Source organism: Notolepis coatsorum (genome assembly GCF_963971535.1).
Source record: "Notolepis coatsorum genome assembly, chromosome: 14".
Classification (NCBI taxonomy): Eukaryota; Metazoa; Chordata; class Actinopteri; order Aulopiformes; family Paralepididae; genus Notolepis; species Notolepis coatsorum.
Window position 1 is genome coordinate 57,644,325 of NC_140178.1, and position 21,080 is coordinate 57,665,404.

The 21,080-nt window shown below is 43.7% G+C and overlaps 1 protein-coding gene across 1 annotated transcript in view; it reads right to left on the minus strand.

Annotated features, from left to right (window-relative positions):
* The window catches only part of suz12a (SUZ12 polycomb repressive complex 2 subunit a), a 95,196-nt gene continuing 74,116 nt past the window's right edge, over positions 1-21,080 (minus strand). Inside the window, exons 11-16 of the mRNA XM_084329977.1 lie at positions 19,332-19,420; positions 16,209-16,352; positions 8,994-9,151; positions 8,252-8,450; positions 3,660-3,739; positions 1-2,010 (exon numbers count right to left, since the gene is read on the minus strand). Coding sequence (XP_084186103.1) covers positions 1,653-2,010; positions 3,660-3,739; positions 8,252-8,450; positions 8,994-9,151; positions 16,209-16,352; positions 19,332-19,420 — 1,028 coding nt within the window. The 3' untranslated portion in view covers positions 1-1,652. The remainder of the gene's footprint in view (positions 2,011-3,659; positions 3,740-8,251; positions 8,451-8,993; positions 9,152-16,208; positions 16,353-19,331; positions 19,421-21,080) is intronic.

The window sequence follows — 21,080 nt, forward strand, 5'->3', positions numbered from 1 at the left end:
ACGGCCAGCCAAGCTGGTGACAACCCCGGATGGAAAATTGCTTTCTGTTAATCTGGCTGGTTGGCTGTATTGTATTTATTGTATTAGGCGGAGCTAAATGCTAATGCAACTAACTAACAGTAAACTTGTGTACATGAAATACAGCCGAAAACCTTAAAAGACCCCGCTGACAAACACTTTACAAACGCTTTCTTATTAAATCATTTAATTCAAAGTATTTTTTTCAAAAAGAAAAAAGTGACGATAAAGTTGTTTAATTGACTCATTCAGCGCCGGAGGCCTATAGCATCTTAGTTCCTACTGGGCCAACGCTCTAAGAGATAGGGATAAGTGGCGGTGTTTGCAGGGCTATATCTATATCATATAGCTATGGATACAATACTATGGCCCATTTGACATCAACTATCTATCGTTCAATATGTGAAAAAGAATAAATGTTTTCATGCATATGTTCGCGTGTTATACCGTGGTGAATATAAGTATAGTTTCAGATTGATCCTGGCTAATCCCAGAAAACGGCGATATGGAGCAATACGTGAATTTCACTAAAAGCGTTGGCATTGCTCGCCTGGACACGCTACTATTTCCAAATCAAATGTATATAATAGGTATTATGTTTCATCATGAATGCATGAAAGGGGGGGGGGGGGGGGGGTAATTTTTTTATGCTTTGATCGTCACCAATGGCATACGTTGTGGAGTAACGTTACACATGGTTGTTGCGATCGATGTGAAGTCATGGTTGGATCAAAGCAGGGTTGATGTCATAGTCCTTACCTTCACTAGGAGGTACCCCAAAAAGAATATTCCAATTGTCTGATCGCGATTCCCAGTATTGGTGTCCATCGTGTCGCCAAGATAATCCACCACAACACATGCATCTGGGGCATTTGACGCTTCTCAATGTGATCGGGCGAACCGCTTGACTCGCTTGACCCAGAAAACTGCGCCCGGAGGGATTTGAATGTAACACAGGGTAAAAGATACAAGGTTTCAAAGGGTGCTCGATACTGCCACCCAGAAGGATGCGGCCGGTATTGCACTTTGGCGATCTCACTCATTTCCTATGGTAATCCCGAGGTCTGTGTGAGAGAAATTAATAGAAATATCGAATAAAAGAAATAACGATGAAAACCTGACTATACTCGGGTCTGGCGCTGAACGGTTGGCGAGATAACCCGACTATCCTCGGTCTGGCGCTGATTGAGTTAATTGATGGGAGAAAAGTTGCTAAAGTCTATGTATTGTGATGGGACCGGAAGAAGTCTACACGTGGAAGACGTAAACGGATATACCGATCCGCACATTGTGCAAGTGGAGAATATAGTTGTTATTATAATACACTTTTTCCGCTGACATAAGAAAAAGGAAGTGACCTCACTTGGGAAATAATAGTGTAATAATAGTGTAATAATAGTGTATCCCTGCAGTTACCTCAGTGTGTGTGTATATGATTTAAAACCATGTATGTTTTGTGATTGTATGGGTCACGTTCATCAAAGATGAAGCTGGCCTGTATTCTGCTGTATATTTCTGGACCCCATCTCTCATCTCTCTTGTCTAATCACAACATCTTGTCTCCTCCCACACCACATGAGCCAATCGGCACACAGTCAGACATACACTAGTCCTTCCAAAGATGAGTCAGAGCTTCAGAGTGTCTGCTCCTTACACAGGCCGTCTCCCTCTACGCCACCACCATGCTCCTCATCCTCGTTACAGGAGGAGTACCCGGCCTGGTCGGGGTCAGGCTCCGACTGGGACTCTGCAGCCGTCACCCAGTCCTCCTCCTCTTCCTCCTCCTCTCCCTGGGTGGCACGCAGCTGGCTCTGGAGGAGGCGGAGGTGGACCATGGCCTGGTCGATGGTCGCCGTGGTGACCAGGTTGAAGTCATGCATGCTGACCAGGTGCAGCAGGAAGTTGCGGCAGAGGTTGTGGCGGGCGATGTGGGGGCCGTAGCGCTCGGTGAACACCAGGCACGCCTGGTTCATCTGGTTGTCTGCTATGAGGCTGAGGAGGGATAGAGAGAGGTGTTTGTTAGAGGGAGTTGGGTTAGGGACTAACAGAGGTGTTTGTTAGTGGGAGTTGGGTTATGGACTAATAGAGAGGTGTTTGTTAGTGGGAGTTGGGTTATGGACTAATAGAGAGGTGTTTGTTAGGGGGAGTTGGGTTAGGGACTAACAGAGGTGTTTGTTAGTGGGAGTTGGGTTAGGGACTAATGGAGAGGTGTTTGTTAGTGGGAGTTGGGTTAGGGACTAATAGAGAGAGGTGTTTGTTAGTGGGAGTTGGGTTAGGGACTAACAGAGGCGTTTGTTAGTGGGAGTTGAGTTAGTCAAGTCAAGTCAAGTCAAGAGTTTTAATTGTCACGGCATACAGGTATACAATGAAATGCGGGTGGTCTTGCCCGCAACGATGTGCAATACAGTGGTACATATAATAGAATCAAAAGAAGAAACAACATTGTGCAGTAACAGGTAGCAGGTAACATGGAGTGACATCTCGGTATCTGTACATAGTTATTTACAGCGCATGTGTGACATGCTAGTTAGCTTTGGTAGTGCAATACACTGTTCCTGTTATTCTAATTTAAAGTGTCCTTTCCTTTGGCCATAAGTGTGCGTGTGTGCGACATGAGTGTGTGCCCGCTCATGTTAAAGTGTTAAGTGGCTGCTCGTGTGTGAGCGTGCACAGTGTGCGTGTCGTGTGTGTGTTCATGTGTGCTTGTGTGTGGACAGTTCAATGTTCTGAGCACTCAATGTACATTGTTCATGGCTCTGATGGCCTGGGGGAAGAAGCTGAGCCTAGTTAGGGACTAATAGAGAGGTGTTTGTTAGTGGGAGTTGGGTTAGGGACTAATAGAGAGGTGTTTGTTAGTGGGAGTTGGGTTATGGACTAATAGAGAGGTGTTTGTTAAGGGGAGTTGGGTTAGGGACTAATAGAGAGAGGTGTTTGTTAAGGGGAGTTGGGTTAGGGACTAACAGAGGTGTTTGTTAGTGGGAGTTGAGTTAGGGACTAATAGAGAGGTGTTTGTTAGTGGGAGTTGGGTTAGGGACTAATAGTGAGAGGTGTTTGTTAGGGGGAGTTGGGTTAGGGACTAACGGAGGTGTTTGTTAGTGGGAGTTGGGTTATGGACTAATAGAGAGAGGTGTTTGTTAGGGGGAGTTGGGTTAGGGAAATGCAACAAGGTGGCCTTTATGGAAAACTTTGAAAATCGATGATCACAAATGTTTTCCTTTTAGGTCAGGGTGGAACCTGAGGTTTTGAACATAAAATTGTATGCTATACAAGTCTTAGAGGAACACATCAACATGACTGGAAAGTAATGGAAGTAGATACGGACCAGCTAGCCTAGATGTTGGCCAAAAACACCTCTCCTGGAATTTTAAGCTAGGCTAGTGGTCCGTATCCGCTTCCATTAATTTGTGCTAAGCTAGGCTAGCTTGCAGCCAGATAGCTTTCTACTGAACGCACAGAGAGGAAATTGGTATCCCATCTTTTGTCCGACTCTGGAGAAGACTGTAAAGCAAATTTCCCATAATGTTGGTGTGTTCCTTTAAGCTGCAACACATCAAAGAACAGGACACAGGAGTGTGGCTTTAACTAAGGGTTGGAACAGTGCTTTGGAAGGTGTATCTGCAATGTAAACGTGAGCTCCATACCCATGCTTCATGACATGGAGGTTCCACAGCTTCATGATCTCCTTCTCCCCCTCGTTCACATCCATGAACTCCTCTATTTGCTGCAGGAGAACAAAGCATCCCAGTATTCAGAATCCAAACCAGATGTGAGCAGCTACATTTACATTTTGTCATTTAGCTGACGCTTTTATCCAAAGCGACTTACAAGTTTTGTACAACAAGACAGCAGGAAGGGTACAACTCTATCAGCTGAGTAACAATGTTCATCAAAGTGTTGAGTGCTACAGTGTAGGTTAGTATATTAGGACAAGTGCATGACAGTAAGGTTAGTTAGGGTTCGTTTTTTTTCCATTTCAGATAATGATTGAAGAAGTGCATCTTTAGTCGACTGCGAAAGATTGGACGGGTTTCGGCTGTCCTAACTGTGGTGGGAAGTTCGTTCCACCATTGTGGGGCAAGGACCGAGAATAGGCGACTTCTTTTTGATGACCCTCCCGGAGCTCGGATAGGAGTAGGTCTGAGGCGGCCAGAAGATGCAGAGCGTAGTGGTCTTGAGGGTGTTAGTAAGAGACCATCGACCGGAGGTAGGCGGGAGCAGTTCCCTTCGCTGCACAATATGCCAGGTCGAGGGCCTTGAAGCGGATTCGTGCGGCAATGGGGAGCCAGTGCAGATCACTGAGAAGTGGGGTGACATGGGCTGCGTTCTGAATGAGTTGAAGAGGCTTGGTGGCAGTGGTCGGAAGGCCAGCAAGCAGTGCGTGGCAGTAGTCAAGGCGGGAGATGACTGTTGGACGAGGAGTTGGGTGGCTTCTTTTGTCAGGAAGGGGCGGATCCTTCTGATGTTGCTCAGGAGGAATCTGCAGGTTCTGGTTGTCGCTGCGATGTGATCGGAGAAGTTCAATTGGACGTCAAGGACAACACCAAGGTTCTAAAAATGCAGGGTGACACATCTTGTCTGACAGGACACAAACATGACATTATACTTTGTATGTATACTCATAATGACTGGTGTATCAAAAGGCTATGCTGACAGTCAGTCCAAGTGGATAGAGCTGCATCCTCTTAGCCGAGTAAGATAAGATAAGATATTCCTTTATTGATCCCCTTGGGTAAATTCAGGAGTAGTTGACTAATCTGTCTGAAAAGGCTTAAATATATTTAGCACATTAGTAGTTTGTAGTCATGAGTCTGTTAAATGATGAGAACATCTCTGGCACCACAATAATATTCACCAGTGTGGCATCTACTAGCAGGGTAAACATGACAAAATCCTACAACTAGAAGTAAGAGTCTTTATTGGCCAAGTACATTACACATCAAACCAGGAATATCATCAAACTGTTACTGCCCTTCCTAACTATTTGGAAGCAGTGGATGGCCCCAGTTCAGCGTCCGGGGACCAACTCCAGTTTCTAATGCCAGTGCCTTGGGATGAACCTGCTGCCATCCACCAGGATGCTGAGGATGATCATGAGACGTGGGTGGACATTCCAGCAGGACAACGATCCAAAGCATACAGCAAAGGAAACTCGCAATTGGTTTCAGAGAAAGAAAATCAACTTGTTGGAATGGCCCAGGCAATCACCTGACTTAAACCCAATTGAACATTTGTGGAAGCGTCTGAAGATCCAGATTCACAAGAGGGCCCTCCGCAATCTTCAAGATTTAAAGACAATCTGTGTAGAGGAATGGGCCAAAATCACACCTGAATACTGCGGGCGATTAGTTACATCATACAGAAAGTGTCCTTGAAGCGGTCATTACAAACAAAGGCTTCATCACTAAGTATTGAATTAATTTCAGTTAGTGTGTTCAATACTTTTTTCCTGTCATTCCATTTTATTACACATAACTTTATTTACATATGGACTTTAATGTTTAGGTAAACTCAAGTTTCTAATGCCAGTGCCTTGGAGTTACCTAGCCATACATGCCTGTTATGGTGGTGTGGGAGGAAACCGGAGAAAGCCCAGGCGACATGCAAACTCTAGGAACCCAGGACCTTCTTGCTGCAGTGCCAACCGTGCCGCTATGGAGGCCTGTCACTAAGGGCCCTTTCTCACTCAGGTATTCGGTTCCATTCCGTTTCGTTCTAGCCCGTTCCGAGATCTGATGCGAACCGTGCCGCTATGGAAGCCTGTCACTAAAGGCCCTTTCTCACTCAGGTATTCGGTTCCATTCCGTTTCGTTCTAGCCCGTTCCGAGATCTATTGCGAACTAGTTTGCGTACACACTGCAGTCTTGTTTCGTTCCGGGTTCTGTTTACGGTTTGCCTTTTGAGCGTTTACGCTTGCCGTAGGCGATGATGTCACGTTCGAAAATGTAAACACAGGAAGTGTTAACATGGCGCTGGAGACTGGATGCTGATATAAAATGAATAAATAAGCAATAAATATGAAGTTATATTTGAACCTCTGTTGTCAAGCCTTGTCAATATAACCCACCCCATTTTATCACAAATGGATGGTGTAACTGAGGGGTACAATTCCCTGACTGTATTGAATAAGTATGGTATCATTAAACCACTACTGACTTATGTACATTACTACTGGCCATACAGTACACAGGTATATGAGATGAACACATCCACAATAACACGGCTTCACAACAAATACTTGTTTAGAAGAATATTTATTAGCAGCACGAAGATTATCTTACATTACTTTACTTATCAAGATTGAGAATTGCGCTTGTAAGGCGAAGAATGTGCATGAATAGGTCAAGAGCTCAAGTCCATGGGCATATTACGCAGGAGATAATTAATACCACCTGTATCATAAGAATTATATATATGGTAAACTAGTAGGGCAGCTGGAGATACTAATAGGGTCCCTCCGGTTGTAGGCCAGCAGGGGAGAGGATTTGTCGGTAGCGAAAGTCTGGGTCAACGAGGAATAAGGAGACTCCAGGTACAGGAGACAGTGCAATAATCTCTTGATCCGCAGACGAACAACAGCTATTCTCCGGTATGCAGTGCCGCATGGAGGAAAGCTAGCCAGCCTCAGGCGTCCTAGAGGCGGGCTCGACGTTGCTCCTCACAGGGTAAATCCCACACAATTGTGGGTGTAGACTATTCTCCGCTCCATCAGCTACAGGACCAAAGCAAATATAATCCAGCCGAAAAGGGCTCTGTAGTCGCCGGTGTAGGTTATCCAGTGTACATATCCACACGGTTCTCGTCTAGGGCTCCTCGGATGACGGCACCAGGTTAAGCCGCCCAGCCTGGATAAGCACACTAGCTATGTACGAGGAAGCGTTGGTAATGCTGGTCACTGTAGAACGGTAGCCGCACGATACACTATACATAATAGACTATTACTTAAATAATAGAATAGGTCGAACTCGACGATACAGCGTTAAACTCTGACACTTCAGCTATCAATTCGCACGCGGTATCAAGGCTCTATTTTGGGGCAAAACAGGCCCACTTCACAGCACGTTGTATCGTGGTGTGAGGCTTCAACTTATTGGTTAACATACTGCTGTATTCACCTACGCCGTATTTATACGTTAGGTGAACAATCTAGTAACAGCCTTATTTCTGTCTCGTATTCTTGCGCAGAGCCGGTCATGTCCAGGCATGTCTTTGGCGGTGACTTTGAACTAGACATTGGGGGTATGGCCGTGGCGCCTAAGGGATCGCTGTCCAATAGGAGAACGAAATATTATGGTCTGTACTAGGTAAAGGGATATTCCGTGTATATGTACAAAGAATATACAAGGGATATCAGACGATATACAAATACTATACAATATATCTCAAGTAATAAATATATATATATTCGGTTTAATCTGATCCTTCATAACAGATGGTGTTGTAGAGTTAGCTTAGCCTAGTCTAGTATAGCCTGTAGCACTTTTTCTTTTCAGCAAAGAACGTGCAATAAACAAAACGGATACATTCACTGTGTGTTCTGCCTCTTTTCTCACGAATGGAACTCTGTTGTAGAGTCCGCTTTTGAGCGTTTTGCAGGGTTAACGTTAACGCTAAGCTAACGGCTAACGCTAGTTAGCTTAGCCTGTCCAGCAGCTAACATTATCCCATCGTTCGTGGCAATTATATTACATGTCATTGATCTACTGGTCGACCACGGCCGACTGGTTGGGCACCACTGGTCTAATAGAAATAAATGCATTCAAACAAGAAACTAATGTATAGAAAATAGCATGGCAAACAAAAATTGTCAGGCCTAATGCGAGCCAGGGAAGTGCTGTGCGTTTGTAACGTGGCTTCATGTTTTCATCCACTTGTTTTTGGTTGAGGTCTGAACTCTCAAATTGCCCATAAATATCGTTTTTGTGGGTATTCTCCAGTTGTTGCTGTGTGGTGTTATCTGCCCAAAAATTCAAGCAAGCATGACAGTAACGACGTTGTGTGCGTCACGCCCCCCGCACCCGCACGGCCCGATTCCGAGACCACCTAATCCAACTGGTCCCGTTCAGCGGGGGGTAAAAACGAATCAGCGCCGTTTCGCATCCCAAAAGGGGTGAGTGAGAACACTCCTCCCTCCCCCCCCGTTCCCGGGAGCAGTGATTCGATCCCAAAACGTGAGTGAGAAAGGCCCCTAAGGTAACTGCAGTCACAGCTAGTGTGTGTGTGTGTGTGTGCTGACCGTCGCAGTCTTCTCACGGAGCCAGTCAGGGTCTCTCTCGTCCTCGCTGTCGACCTCCATCGCCTGGGGCCTCAGCGGCATACAGCTGTCACTGTGGAAGTATAGGCGGTTGTGGCCGCTGATGTGGGTCCTCTGCTGTTCCGTGTCCCCGTCCTCCGCCTCCAGGAACTCAGACAGGCTGGGCTTGGTCCTCTGAGGCCTGGAAGAGGGTGTAAGAGACGGGAAGAGAAGGAGAGAGGGTATAGAGGGACAGGGGAGGTGGAAGGAAGGAGATAGGGAATGGAGGGAGAGGAGGGTGTTAAATTCTGGTCAGTTATTAGTTGTTCTGAGATTTATTAGTTGTTCTGAGATTTATCGGTTGTGTTCTGAGAGTTATCGGTTGTGTTCTGAGAGTTATTAGTTGTGTTCTGAAAGTTATCGGTTGTGTTCTGAGAGTTGAGTCAGGGTCAAGTCACAACCTGTATGTAGGTCATCTGGTATCTCCTGTCTCCCAGGCCTTATAGAACAACCTGGGTCAAAAAGCGTTCGTTTCAACTTGCTTGTAGTACCAGTTGGGTGGGCTTTACAATAAGTGGCATAAAGTATTTATTATTGTGTATGTGCGCATATGTATTTGGACAGGTGAACATGATTTTTAAGTGCAGCAATATTTGCAAAATGAGTGAGTTTGTGTGTAAATCCAGCAGTGTGTGTGTGTGTGTGTGTGTGTGTGTGTGTGTGTGTGTGTGCGTGTGTGTGTGACCTGCAAACGAGGACGTGTGTGACGGTGGTCCTCTTGACGGGTCCATTTCTGCTGAAGGCAAAGCCAGGCTGGCTGTGGATTTCCTGGGGATTCCCCACATACGAGCCGTCATAAGACTCATTTATAGACACGTCTATCCTCGCTCCTTTAGGGTGGGGCTGTCCAGCGGCCAGGAGAGGAAGGAGGAGAAAGAGTGGAAAATAAGTGGAGCTCTATTAACACTTTGATTACCAGCCATGCGGTGCACCTTACCCCCGTTGAATGCCACCACCCACTTCAATGATAGCGCTCTCATATTTGTGAACGCATAAACTATGTCTTAAATTATGGCTATGTGTCTAATCTGGCCGTCGCTTATCAATGACTTGTTTGCAGTCAACATTGTCGATTTTTTTTTATATATATATAATCGGTTCATTTCCGTTTTATACCATTTTGAAAAACCCTCGTTTTCTTGAAAGTTTCAGGAAAATATAAAGATTCTGTGATAAACGCCCTTTACTGGAATATTCTGGAATACACAAAAAACGTTGTAATTTTTCGGCCTATTTATGAATCGTATTCAAATAAACGTTAGATTATCGATAGTATGTGTACTTATGCACGCTAGAGAAGCGGGCTGAAAAATCGATTCTCTCATTTACTGATCAGCACACACACACATATGGCACATGCTGATATCTGTGAAAAACGGTCTGATTATCCTAAGACTGGTCAAATAGATTCCTTACCTCAGATCAGATGTTCTCCAAAAAGATTATTCCAATTCCTGATCGCCATTCCAAATATCGATCGTGTTTATTGATTCAGCGCTGGGCACTGGCAATATGTATTCCACGCTGTTTTGCGGCTCTGCAATAACTTGGATCCTCTCGGATGGCTTGCCGGAGAAGTAAAATGAGGAAACTGGATTTCCCCCCCCATGTGTTTCATTCAGTCTAATCCAATGGGGTGCAGTACAACAAGGAGAGACGATAGGGGGCGGTATTTTCCCAATGGAGCTCAGAGAGAGTTTGCAGCACTAACGTGAGACTAGATTGATGAAATATGAATTCAATTCGCTAATAGAAAAAAAAGACAAAAAAACGCTATTTGTCGTCGCTGGCACTCAACGGTCGGCATGAGGGATGCCCCGATCAGGTTTTTTGCCACCGATACCGATCATCTATGAGCCATATCGGCCGATACCGATAGTTTTTGGTTTTATAATTTTTTTCTTTTTTTAAATAATAAAATATTATCTTTTTTTTTAATAAAATATATAATTATATACTTATACTTATAGTTGTATTATTTGCGAGACATCGCCACCACGCAACAAGTCAAAATGCTCGCTATCTGCAAACAGCTCCACTGTCTGTGTGTATACTCTGACTAACAGGGTCTGAAACATAAGATGTTGTGCTGTTATGAAGCATGATAGCTAATTAGCCAACAGCTGCAACAACGAATAATGTCAATTATGTTATAAGACATTGATATCAGGAGCTATCTGTAGCTACTGCTAGCCGGCTAGATACCGTTAGACAATGCATCATGTATTAAACTAAAGTGAACTATTTAGTTTACTGGGTCATTTCATTTAAACAGTGAGCTAACGTGAGCTAACATTAGCTACCTAGCTAACAGAGCTGCTCATGCTGCAGACTATTGGCGGAGCTTGTTGATATCAGGAGCTATCAGTAGCTAGCCGGCTAGATACCGTTAGACAATGCATCATATATTAAACTAAAGTGAACTATTTAGTTTACTGGGTCATTTTGTGTAAACAGTGAGCTAACGTTAGCTACCTAGCTAACGGAGGTGCTCATGCAGACTGGAGCTTGTTGACATGGGGAGTCTGGGAGGGGGAGGAGGAGGAGCAGTGCGCTGCAGCAGCAGCTGTGTCAGGCTCAGAGAGAAGTCAGCGAGTGAGAACTCCGCGCGAAAATAAAGCATTATCAGAATTCACCGATCTCATATTTATACTGATTTTCGGCCGATACCGATCGCTGGCCGATCGATCGGGGCATCCCTAGCATGAACTAACAACATATAGCGTCGTTGGCACTCAAAGTGTTACGGGAATATTGCTCACCTAAGTTTGTTTGAATTGGTCTGAATCAAAAGTGAAATTGTTACCATTTGTTGCAGGTCAAACAAACCTCAATGTTATTGCCATACAATACAACGTACAGGTATATTGTTTATTTACCCTTCTGTGAACGTCTAGGAAAAAAACGTGTCAATCCGGTAAAAAATGGCGGAGCTATTAATTAGATTTAGATTTCATTCACGGTCATAGCTGCCCTATACCGGGCGCCTGGTGGTACTAAATCCAGATTTAACTCTGCCATTTGAAAGAGGCGATTTGGCCCGACCCATAGATGTATGACTTGGCCATAATAAGGTCATTTATAGGCCTGGGCCTTATTCCCCGTACCTGGTTCAACTAAGTCGATCAAAAGTCCCATTATCCAGATCCGGGATGTTCCAGACTTGAGACTCAGGATAATTGCGCGCGGCCGCCTCAGCTGAAAAGACAGCAGGTGTCGATCGCAGAAATCCTGATCTTCTAACGGCATTGATTGATTGATTGATTTAAAACTTTATTAACAGATTGCAGAATGGGTACAATGCAGTACGGCTCAATAGCCTCGCCGACAAGTTAAATGCATAATCTATAGGCTAATTTTAAGTCCCTCATTACCCCAATCAATCAGATTATATTTCTTTAAACGTGCCTGCTGGCAGTAGGTTTATGGAATGAATAATCAAATGAGATCTTGCTAGCGAAAATAATTAGTTCAACTCTTTCAGATTAAGGATAAAAACAAGCCCAAATAGTATATCTAATTGATACGAATTATATTATGAGGATATCTGTACTGTATGTGCTTAGGTATTATGTACTATATAAATACATGGTTTCCAAAGAGAGGCTTGGAGGGAGGCTTGCAGTTACACTATTAATCAGGTTTTAATCTGTTTCGGACCTAATCCATACATGCATTGAATTGATTACCCTTTGGTTTATACCAGTGACACCTCATGTTCATCATCAGATAACAGTGCTTGAAAAGATAAATGCATTTTCTCAAATTCATTCATCAAAAACGTCAAAGGCTCATTCAATTTATCAAGTCACGTCACGTCATCAAATCCATCAAACAGCGCATCTCCTCATATATTTTAATCCCAGTTACAATATCACAATAACGTGTGACACTGTCACAGTGACAGTGATACAATTAAATACTCCACAGATTCAGATTCCTCATAATTCATATCCACAATCCGCGCAGGCGCTTCAGCTTGAATGAAACGCATCCGGGTGCTCCGTTAAGCAAATACACAGCGAAGAATATTAAACTAATCAGAGCCAAACACCCGATAGGTTTCATTCATTAAAATGATCCGTTTAGTCAGTTATTAAAATAACTGTGTGTCGCGAGCGCCGTATCCGTATAAATATGACGTGCATTATATAGGACAAAGTAAATTCATAGGCTGAATATGATTTATTATCAGAGCTTTAGGTAGACCTATTATTTTAAATTTCAAACGAAGCACAAAAACATAATTCAGAATGGCATAATGGGATCTAGACTGAGAAATATTTCAGGAAGCGAGCTGGCATTTCTTTGCGGGGGCGTGGCCATGGTTCATCCAGCTAACTGAACTTAACCCTGCCCTCGACCAGGTTCAAACTTTCTGATCTGTTACCATGGCGATTTAGAAAATCCGACGTCGGGGAATGGAAATGTCTGGCTTAAGTCAAGCTATGCTGAAAATTATCCGGCTAACTCAGTTAGCCAGGTACGGGGAACGGGGCCCTGATGTTCTATATAAAATAAACGTTACTTACTTACTATATTCATATTTCCTATTTGATTACAAAATTCTGTACTGTATCTACAAAAAACCCTGTAAATCATCTGCCCTTTGTTCAATTGCTTATTTTTTGTACACTTGATCTCAAGAACTAATTCAAGTTCAAGTTTCAAGTTTCTTTATTAGTTGTCATACAAAAATACAGAATACTTTTATATGAAATGCTTCTTTCTGTTTTGCTCCCGAGTGTGCTAGATAAAAATAGATAAGTATAAGATAAGTATAAAAATAAGTATAAAATAGAAGTCAAAAGTACGTAAACAAGGGTTCAATATACATATATACAATATACAATGCAGAGTAGAAAAAGTAACTGAGTTACAATACAATATACAGTACAATGCAGAAATGGGATGAGGTACAATTTAGGGTAAGGTGTAATGAGGTATGAGTTGTAGTGCAAATCTCTTTACCAATAAATATAAAGTGTGTTAAAGTGTCTAAAGTGGGTGCTGCAGTGAGTTGTTTATTTAAAGTGAGTGTGTGCGTGTGGATGTGTGTGCTGTGAGTGTATTTGATGGGGATAGAAGCTCCTTCTGAGTCTCTCTGTGCTTGCCATGAGACTCTGGTATCGCTTGCCTGACCGCAGCAGTTCAAAGAGGCAGTTGTTTGGGTGGCTGGAGTCTTTGATTATTCTCTTAGCCTTACCCATGCAACGCTTGTTGTAAATGTCTTGGAGAGTGGGAAGCCCACCTCCAATTGTGCGTTCGGCTGAACGGGCCACTCTCTGTAGTCTGCTACGGTCTTGTGCGGTACTATTCCCAAACCAGGAGGTGATGTTACCAGTCAGGATGCTCTCTATTGTGCATGAGTAGAAGTTCTTAAGGATGGGCGGTCAGGTGGCGTAGCGGAGATTGCGCTCGTCACCAATGCAAGAGGCTGCGGTCTCGACTCCCGGAGTCAGCATTGCTTGGGGCTTGGGCTGATCGCTATACTAACCCGTTTGGCTGGGTTAGGGGGAGGGCAAGTCATGGGTGGTAAACTGGCGTTGTGGACAGCGACGCTTACAGGTCAGGTCTGGGCGCTTGCTCAGCGGGGGCAGGACTTGATGAAGGCAGCGTGACCTCCCACACGTTACACTTCACCAGAGAGTCCTCGCTGCCAGGTGAAAAAAGAGTCACTGGCTGTCGCCGCGCGTGTCGGAGGAAGCGTGCGGATGACTTCAGGATTCCCTTGTACCGACCAGTAGGAGAACATGCGCACAACAACCAGGTAGGGGAGGGGGGGGAATTGGCACAACGACTAAATTGGGACGAGGAGAAAAAAAAATAAGTTCTTAAGGATCTTCTGACTCACTTTGAACTTCCTCAGGCGCCTAAGGAAGTAGAGGCATTGCCGTCACGCGTGCCTTCAAGTTCTTTAATAGTTGTCATACAGAAGTACAGAATACTTTCATACAAAATGCTTCTTACTGTTACGCTCCAGAGACTGTGCTAGACAAGATAGTATCAAATAACATAATAACATAATATAGCATGAATTTAGAAGAAGAAAATGAGGTCACAGTGTTCGGTATAGACATATGTACAATGTTCTGAGTTACCATATAATATACAATACACAATACTATGCAGTGTACTAATGTACAGTACTATCTAGTGCAAAGCAGAAATGGGATGAGGTACAATTTTAGGTACAATTTACAGTAAGGTGTATGAGTTGTAGTGCAATCCTTCATCCATAAATATAAAGTGTGGGGAGTGGGTGCTACAGTGTGTTTGTTTAAAGTGGGTGTGTGCTATAAGTGTGTGGAGTGGGTGCTACAGTGTGTTTGTTTAAAGTGAGTGTGTGCGTGTGGATGTGTGTGCTATGTGCGTTTGGTGGTTGTTGTTGTGTAGTGTTCATTCATTGTTCGTTTAGCAGCCTGATGGCCTGGGGATAGAAGCTTCTTCTGAGTCTTTCTGTGCTCGCCTTGAGACTCCTGTATCGCTTGCCTGACCGCAGCAGTTCAAAGAGGCAGTTGTTCGGGTGACTGGAGTCTTTAATGATTCTCTTAGCCTTGCCCTTGCAACGCTTGTAGTAAATGTTCTGGAGGGTGGGGAGCCCCCCTCCAATTGTGCGTTCGGCTGAACGTGTCACTCTTTGTAGTCTGCTTTGGTCTTGTGCAGTGCTATTCCCAAACCAGGAGGTGATGTTGCCGGTCAAGATGCTCTCTATTGTACATGAGTAGAAGTTCTTAAGGATCTTCTGGCTGACTTGGAACTTCCTTAGGCGCCTGAGGAAGTAGAGGCGTTGTCGTGCCTTCTTCACAACACTGTTAATGTGTGTGGTCCATGTCAAGTCCTCGGATATGTAGGCTCCGAGGTACTTAAAGCTGTTGACTCTCTCAACCGGTGCCCCGTCGATGCTGAGGGGGCTGTAGTCCTTGACCCCCGACCTCCTGAAGTCCACAATCATCTCCTTTGTTTTGCTGACGTTCAGGGAGAGGCTGTTTTCCTGGCACCATCCCGCCAGGACCTTGACCTCTTCCAGGTAGGCCCTCTCGTCGTTGGCAGAGATCAGGCCCACCACCACTGTGTCGTCAGCAAATTTGACGATTGTATTGCTACTCCGCTGAGCCACACAGTCGTGTGTGTACAGGGAGTAGAGGAGGGGACTCAGAACACAGCCCTGGGGGGCCCCTATGTTGAGGGTGATGGATGAGGAGGTGCAGTTGCCTGCTCTCACCACCTGGGGTCTGCCAGTCAGGAAGTCCAAGACCCACTGGCAGAGGTCATAGCCCAAGCCCAGGTCCCTGAGCTTGGCTATGAGTATGGAGGGGACTATGGTATTGAATGCCGAGCTGTAGTCGATGAATAGCATTCTCACATCTCACCTTCTTGATTACACTGTCAATGTGTGTGGTCCATGTCAAGTCCTCGGATATGTGGACTCCAAGGTACTTAAAACTGTTCACTCTCTCAACCGGTGCCCCGTCGATGCTGAGGGGGCTGTAGTCCCTGACCCCCGACCCCCCATTGACTTTTGGTCAATGTTAGCATGTTGTTATTCACCGTCAAGGATGAAAAAAATAATTATAATATATATTCTCCTTTGGTTCATTACAATTTCCTCAAGTTTAGTAACAGACACAATCTTTCTGACACTGTGAATACATTCCCTGAGATCCATAGATGTCCCTAGATACCAAGAACATGCAAATGGACCTTGTAGAAGTGGAGCAATCTTTCATTTACTTATGTATTTTTAGGCATTTTCAGAAAATAGGGCTAGGGATTAAGGTTAAAATGCTCCAGGGTTCAATAAAAAACCACACCAATGCATTCCTTGTAATATGTGCAATTTACCAAGTGAGAAAACATATTCCTTTTGATACACACGGGTCAGACAGTGTGGTCTTACCACGTAGTTGAAGTTGAAGCGGGAGTGAGACAGCTTGAGGTGCTTCAAGAGGCTGTAGAGCTTCCTGCAGTTTAGCGTGCACCAGGGACAGTGGAGGTCGTCTCGAGCTTCCGTCTGCTGCTGCGAGTTGTTGTTGTACAGAAACTATGAGAGAGGGGAGAGAAAATTAAAGATGGGTTGTGGGGTCAAGTAGAGATAAGGAGACACAACCCAAGGCTACCCAACCGATTGATGACCTCTCCTCTCTCTCTCTCTACTAAAGACATAAGGGCAGTGCCACGTAATGGAAAAGGGTCATCAGTGACTGGTTAAGACGCGCAGACAGGACGTTATTTTTACCCCGTTGACGTATCCAATGCGGGACACTGGGAGAAGCTAAAATAGGAACTACTGTATTTCTCCCACCCCACAAAGTCCAGAATTATATAGAGATGGAGATAATGGCTGAACAATAGTTAATACAACACCAGTGACAATTAGCTTAGAGCAGGGCTCTACAGTGCGACCATATTGCTCCCGCCTACCTCCGGTCAATGGTCTCTAACTACACACCCTCAAGACCCCTACGCTCTGCATCTTCTGGCCGCCTCAGACCTACTCCTATCCAAGCTCCGGGAGGGTCATCAAAGAGAAGTCGCCTATTCTCAGTCCTTGCCCCACAATGGTGGAATGAACTACCCACCCCAGTTAGGACAGCCGAATCACGTCCAATCTTTCGCCGTCGACTAAAGACGCACTTCTTCAACCATTATCTGAATAAAAAAAAAAAAAAAAAAAAAAAAAAAAATCTAACCCTAACTAACCGTACTGTCATGCACTTGTCCTAATAAACTAACCTACACTGTAGCACTCAACACTTTGATGAACATTGTTGCTCAGCTGATAGAGTTGTGCCCTTCCTGATGGCTTGTCGTACAGAACTTGTAAGTCGCTTTGGATAAAAGCGTCAGCTAAATGACTAAATGTAAATGTAATGTAAATGTATATGCCCCTAGAAATACGTGTGCGCGAACCGGAAAAATCAATTACTCGCACGATGTGCGAGTGAAGATTACAGCCTCAGTCGTGCTTTTTCCCCCTCCGCTTGTTGATAAATCATTAAAAAACTACAAGTCCCACATTGTACTCAAGCCAACGGTCCAATCACTGTAGAGTGACGTGACTGGTTTCAAGGGAAATAAAGGAAATTACCAATCGGAAGCTCTCATTAGCTTTTTTACTTCCTGAAAGTCCGCCATTGCGATATGCGAGTTTTCCGAGACAGTAACTTATTCTAGTCTTACCAATAGCAATAGATTTGAGAACGCCTAGATTTATCGATAGCAATAGTAATATAACGTTAATGCAACAAAACGAATGCCTTGCTTTGTTAATCATAACGTTGATGCAGTAGCGTATGTCGTTGTGTTGGCTGTAAGTAACGGACATGATAATAACATAACACTGTTTACACATTAAAATTGCGATAATCGATTCTAACATTTTCAAATCGATGCAGTTGAATTCTCCCCTTAGGATCGATGCATTGCGATGCATTGTTACACCCCTACACCAAAGTCACTGGCCCACTGTGCGTGTGTGTATCTGTGTGTGTGCTAACTTGGCTAGCATTATCAACAGCAGAGGTGGGCAATAGGGTCCAGCTGCAGCACCGGAGTGCAAGCGGTGTGACGTAATTGGCAGAATCGACTGTCAATCAATGGTCTACCTGACACGCAAACTCATAAACAATGTTTCTGTACTGGAGGTGTACAGTATTTCAATAGGCAACCCTGAAAGGATTATTTTTCTAGAAGAGCAACACTAGCCAAAACATAGGCATTGTATGCATAAAAGGGGCAAAAGCTAAAGTTAAGTGACTGTTACTTTTGTAGCAGTAGTTTGATTTGATAGTTTATTTGATAGGGACAGCACATGTTAATGAACATCAAGTACAAAATACAAAATGTAAACATGCAGGGTTGTAGCAAGAGCTAATTTACACCAGGAGACAGCAAAACCCTTTCAATAAATAAATAGCCTGCTTAGGGTAAAAGCATTGTGACAATCAATGATAAAAACAACAATAAAAACAAGAAACAAGTTACATAAACTAAATCAGATAAAAAATGATCACAGTTCTGGTTTGCCTTAAAATGCAGTTTAAGATGGGTCTTGAACATGGAGTATGTGGGGCCTAACCAAATTAATAGTTGGTTTCAGGTTGCCGACCGACCCTGCCGATTTAGGTGCGACCCAATATATTTTATGAGTTTTTAGAAAAAAGTATAAAAAAAAAGAAAAATCATTTTTTTTTTTTAATAAAGTTTCATAGAAATCTTAGTCAAACATTTAGTATTATGGATATTAAACATGCTGGCAGAGTACATGCATCCATGTTGTTGTGAACATTTTAATTAAATAAAGAAATTCCCTATCCATAGTCGCCGTGGGAAAGAATAAAATAAAAAAATAAAATAAAATAAATTCCCTACCTACCCATGGCCAAACTGACAACCAACCTGAAACCAACTATTAATTTTGTTAGGCCTGGGGCACTCTCTAATCACAACTGGTAGGCTATTCCAGTAGTAACCACCTTTAACAGAGAACACAGTTTTAGCAAAGGTAGTATACCGAAAAGGTACCTTATCTACTGATGGCCCTGGTGGTAATGCCAGTGTCTCCTTTTTGTTTAATGTCACTGCCTTTTTTTATTAGGCCTAGTTGTTGGCTACAACTTTGCCACAGTAGGCATTAATCACTTAATAGTTAAAATGTCTGTGTCCCATTCCCGTTTGCACACGCAGATACACACACACGCACACAGTGGGCCAGTGACTTTGGTGGTATGTGTTATTGCACAGATGTGTGTCCCGTTCCCGTTTGCACATGCACGCACAGTACAAATATACATTTATTTAAAAAAAATAAAAATAAACTGTTACTTGAAATATTTTCACTGTGCTCCTAAATATTTTTGTGTGCTCCTAAATTTCTTTGTGTGCTCCTAAATTTTTTCATTTAGGAGCACATGTGCTCTTTTGGAAAAGGTTAGAGCCCAGGCTTAGAGGGGAGATAGCTGGTGATTAATGCTAGGTTAGCATGCCTTTGTGGTCTGGGGTAAATGTCTCTCTTTCTCACCTGGTAGAAAATGCGGAGTTTCTGCCGAGGCTCCACGGAGACAAGTTCTCTCCTGGTCTGGATGTCAGTGCTGAGGGACTCCTTAACAGCTACGGAGGCAGGACACACACAGGGCAAAGGTGTTCAACATGCATGAGATCGGAGATTGATGTTTTAGGTAAATGTCAGTGGTCGGAAAAGTATCCAGCCTGGATTGGCGCAGTGAGTAGGCCGATAGCAGAATAACACCCGTGGGGTAATTGACCCAGGTCAGCTCTGTGTTGGGGGATCATTTACACCAAGCCACAAACAAATGTAGGTAGTAGCTTCCATATTGTCACCATTTATACTGGACCTGGGTAGGAGTGGTGTTGCAACTCTGCTCTCCATCTGGGCTGCTGCCCCTGGTCAACCAACATTAATATCCACAGCTCAGTGGTTAATCCTGGTCAACCAACATTAATATCCACAGCTCAGTGGTTAATCCTGGTCAACCAACATTAATATCCACAGCTCACAGTGGTTAATCCTGGTCAACCAACATTAATATCCACAGCTCACAGCGGTTAATCCTGGTCAACCAACATTAATATCCACAGCTCACAGTGGTTAATCCTGGTCAACCAACATTAATATCCACAGCTCAGTGGTTAATCCTAGTCAACCAACATTAATATCCACAGCTCACAGTGGTTAATCCTGGTCAACCAACATTAATATCCACAGCTCACAGTGATTAATCCTGGTCAACCAACATTATCCACAGCTCAGTGGTTAATCCTGGTAAACCAACATTTATATCTACAGCTCACAGTGGTTAATCCTGGTCAACCAACATTAATATCCACAGCTCACAGTGGTTAATCCTGGTCAACCAACATTAATATCCACAGCTCACAGTAGTTAATCCTGGTCAACCAACATTAATATCCACAGCTCACAGTGGTTAATCCTGGTCAACCAACATTGATATCCACAGCTCAGTGGTTAATCCTGGTCAACCAACATTAATATCCAGATTATCCACAGCTCACAGTGGTTAATTCTGGTCAACCAACATTCATATCCACAGCTCAGTGGTTAATCCTGGTCAACCAACATTAGGGATGGGTACCGAATTCGGTACTTTTGAGGTACTGAACCGAAACACGTCGGTACTACCGAGTATCGAATCAAGTGAGAAACCGAAAAAAAAATAAAAGAAGTATTTTTTTATTAATTCTTTTTTTTTTTTTACTTTTTTTTTTTCATGTCAACGTTCACACGCACAATATATGCTTACCTAGGATTTGACTTGATTCAACAACAAAGCAGTCGGAGCAATGACGAGCCGAAAACTGTCGAAATTGTAGTTATTTGAAGTTTGGATTTTTTTTTTTACGACTGAGGTAGGTAAATTAAATTTCTTGAGACTAAAGTACCGAAAAAAGGTACCGTTGGGTACCGGTATCGATTCACAGGTACCGGTACCGGTATCGGTTCAAATGTGAAAGGTACCCATCCCTAACCAACATTAATATCCACAGCTCACAGTGGTTAATCCTGGTCAACCAACATTAATATCCACAGCGGTTAATCCTGGTCAACCAACATTAATATCCACAGCTCACAGTGGTTAATCCTGGGTAATTGTGCTGGTGTACAAGGGAAATTACAGAAGTGGTGAAACATGGCACGGCCACGACTCAAACCTCTTACACAGTGCCTCGTAGTCCTAAACGGTACCATCCTCCTGAGTAGGAAGCATCTGCGTGGGATGTATAAGTGCAG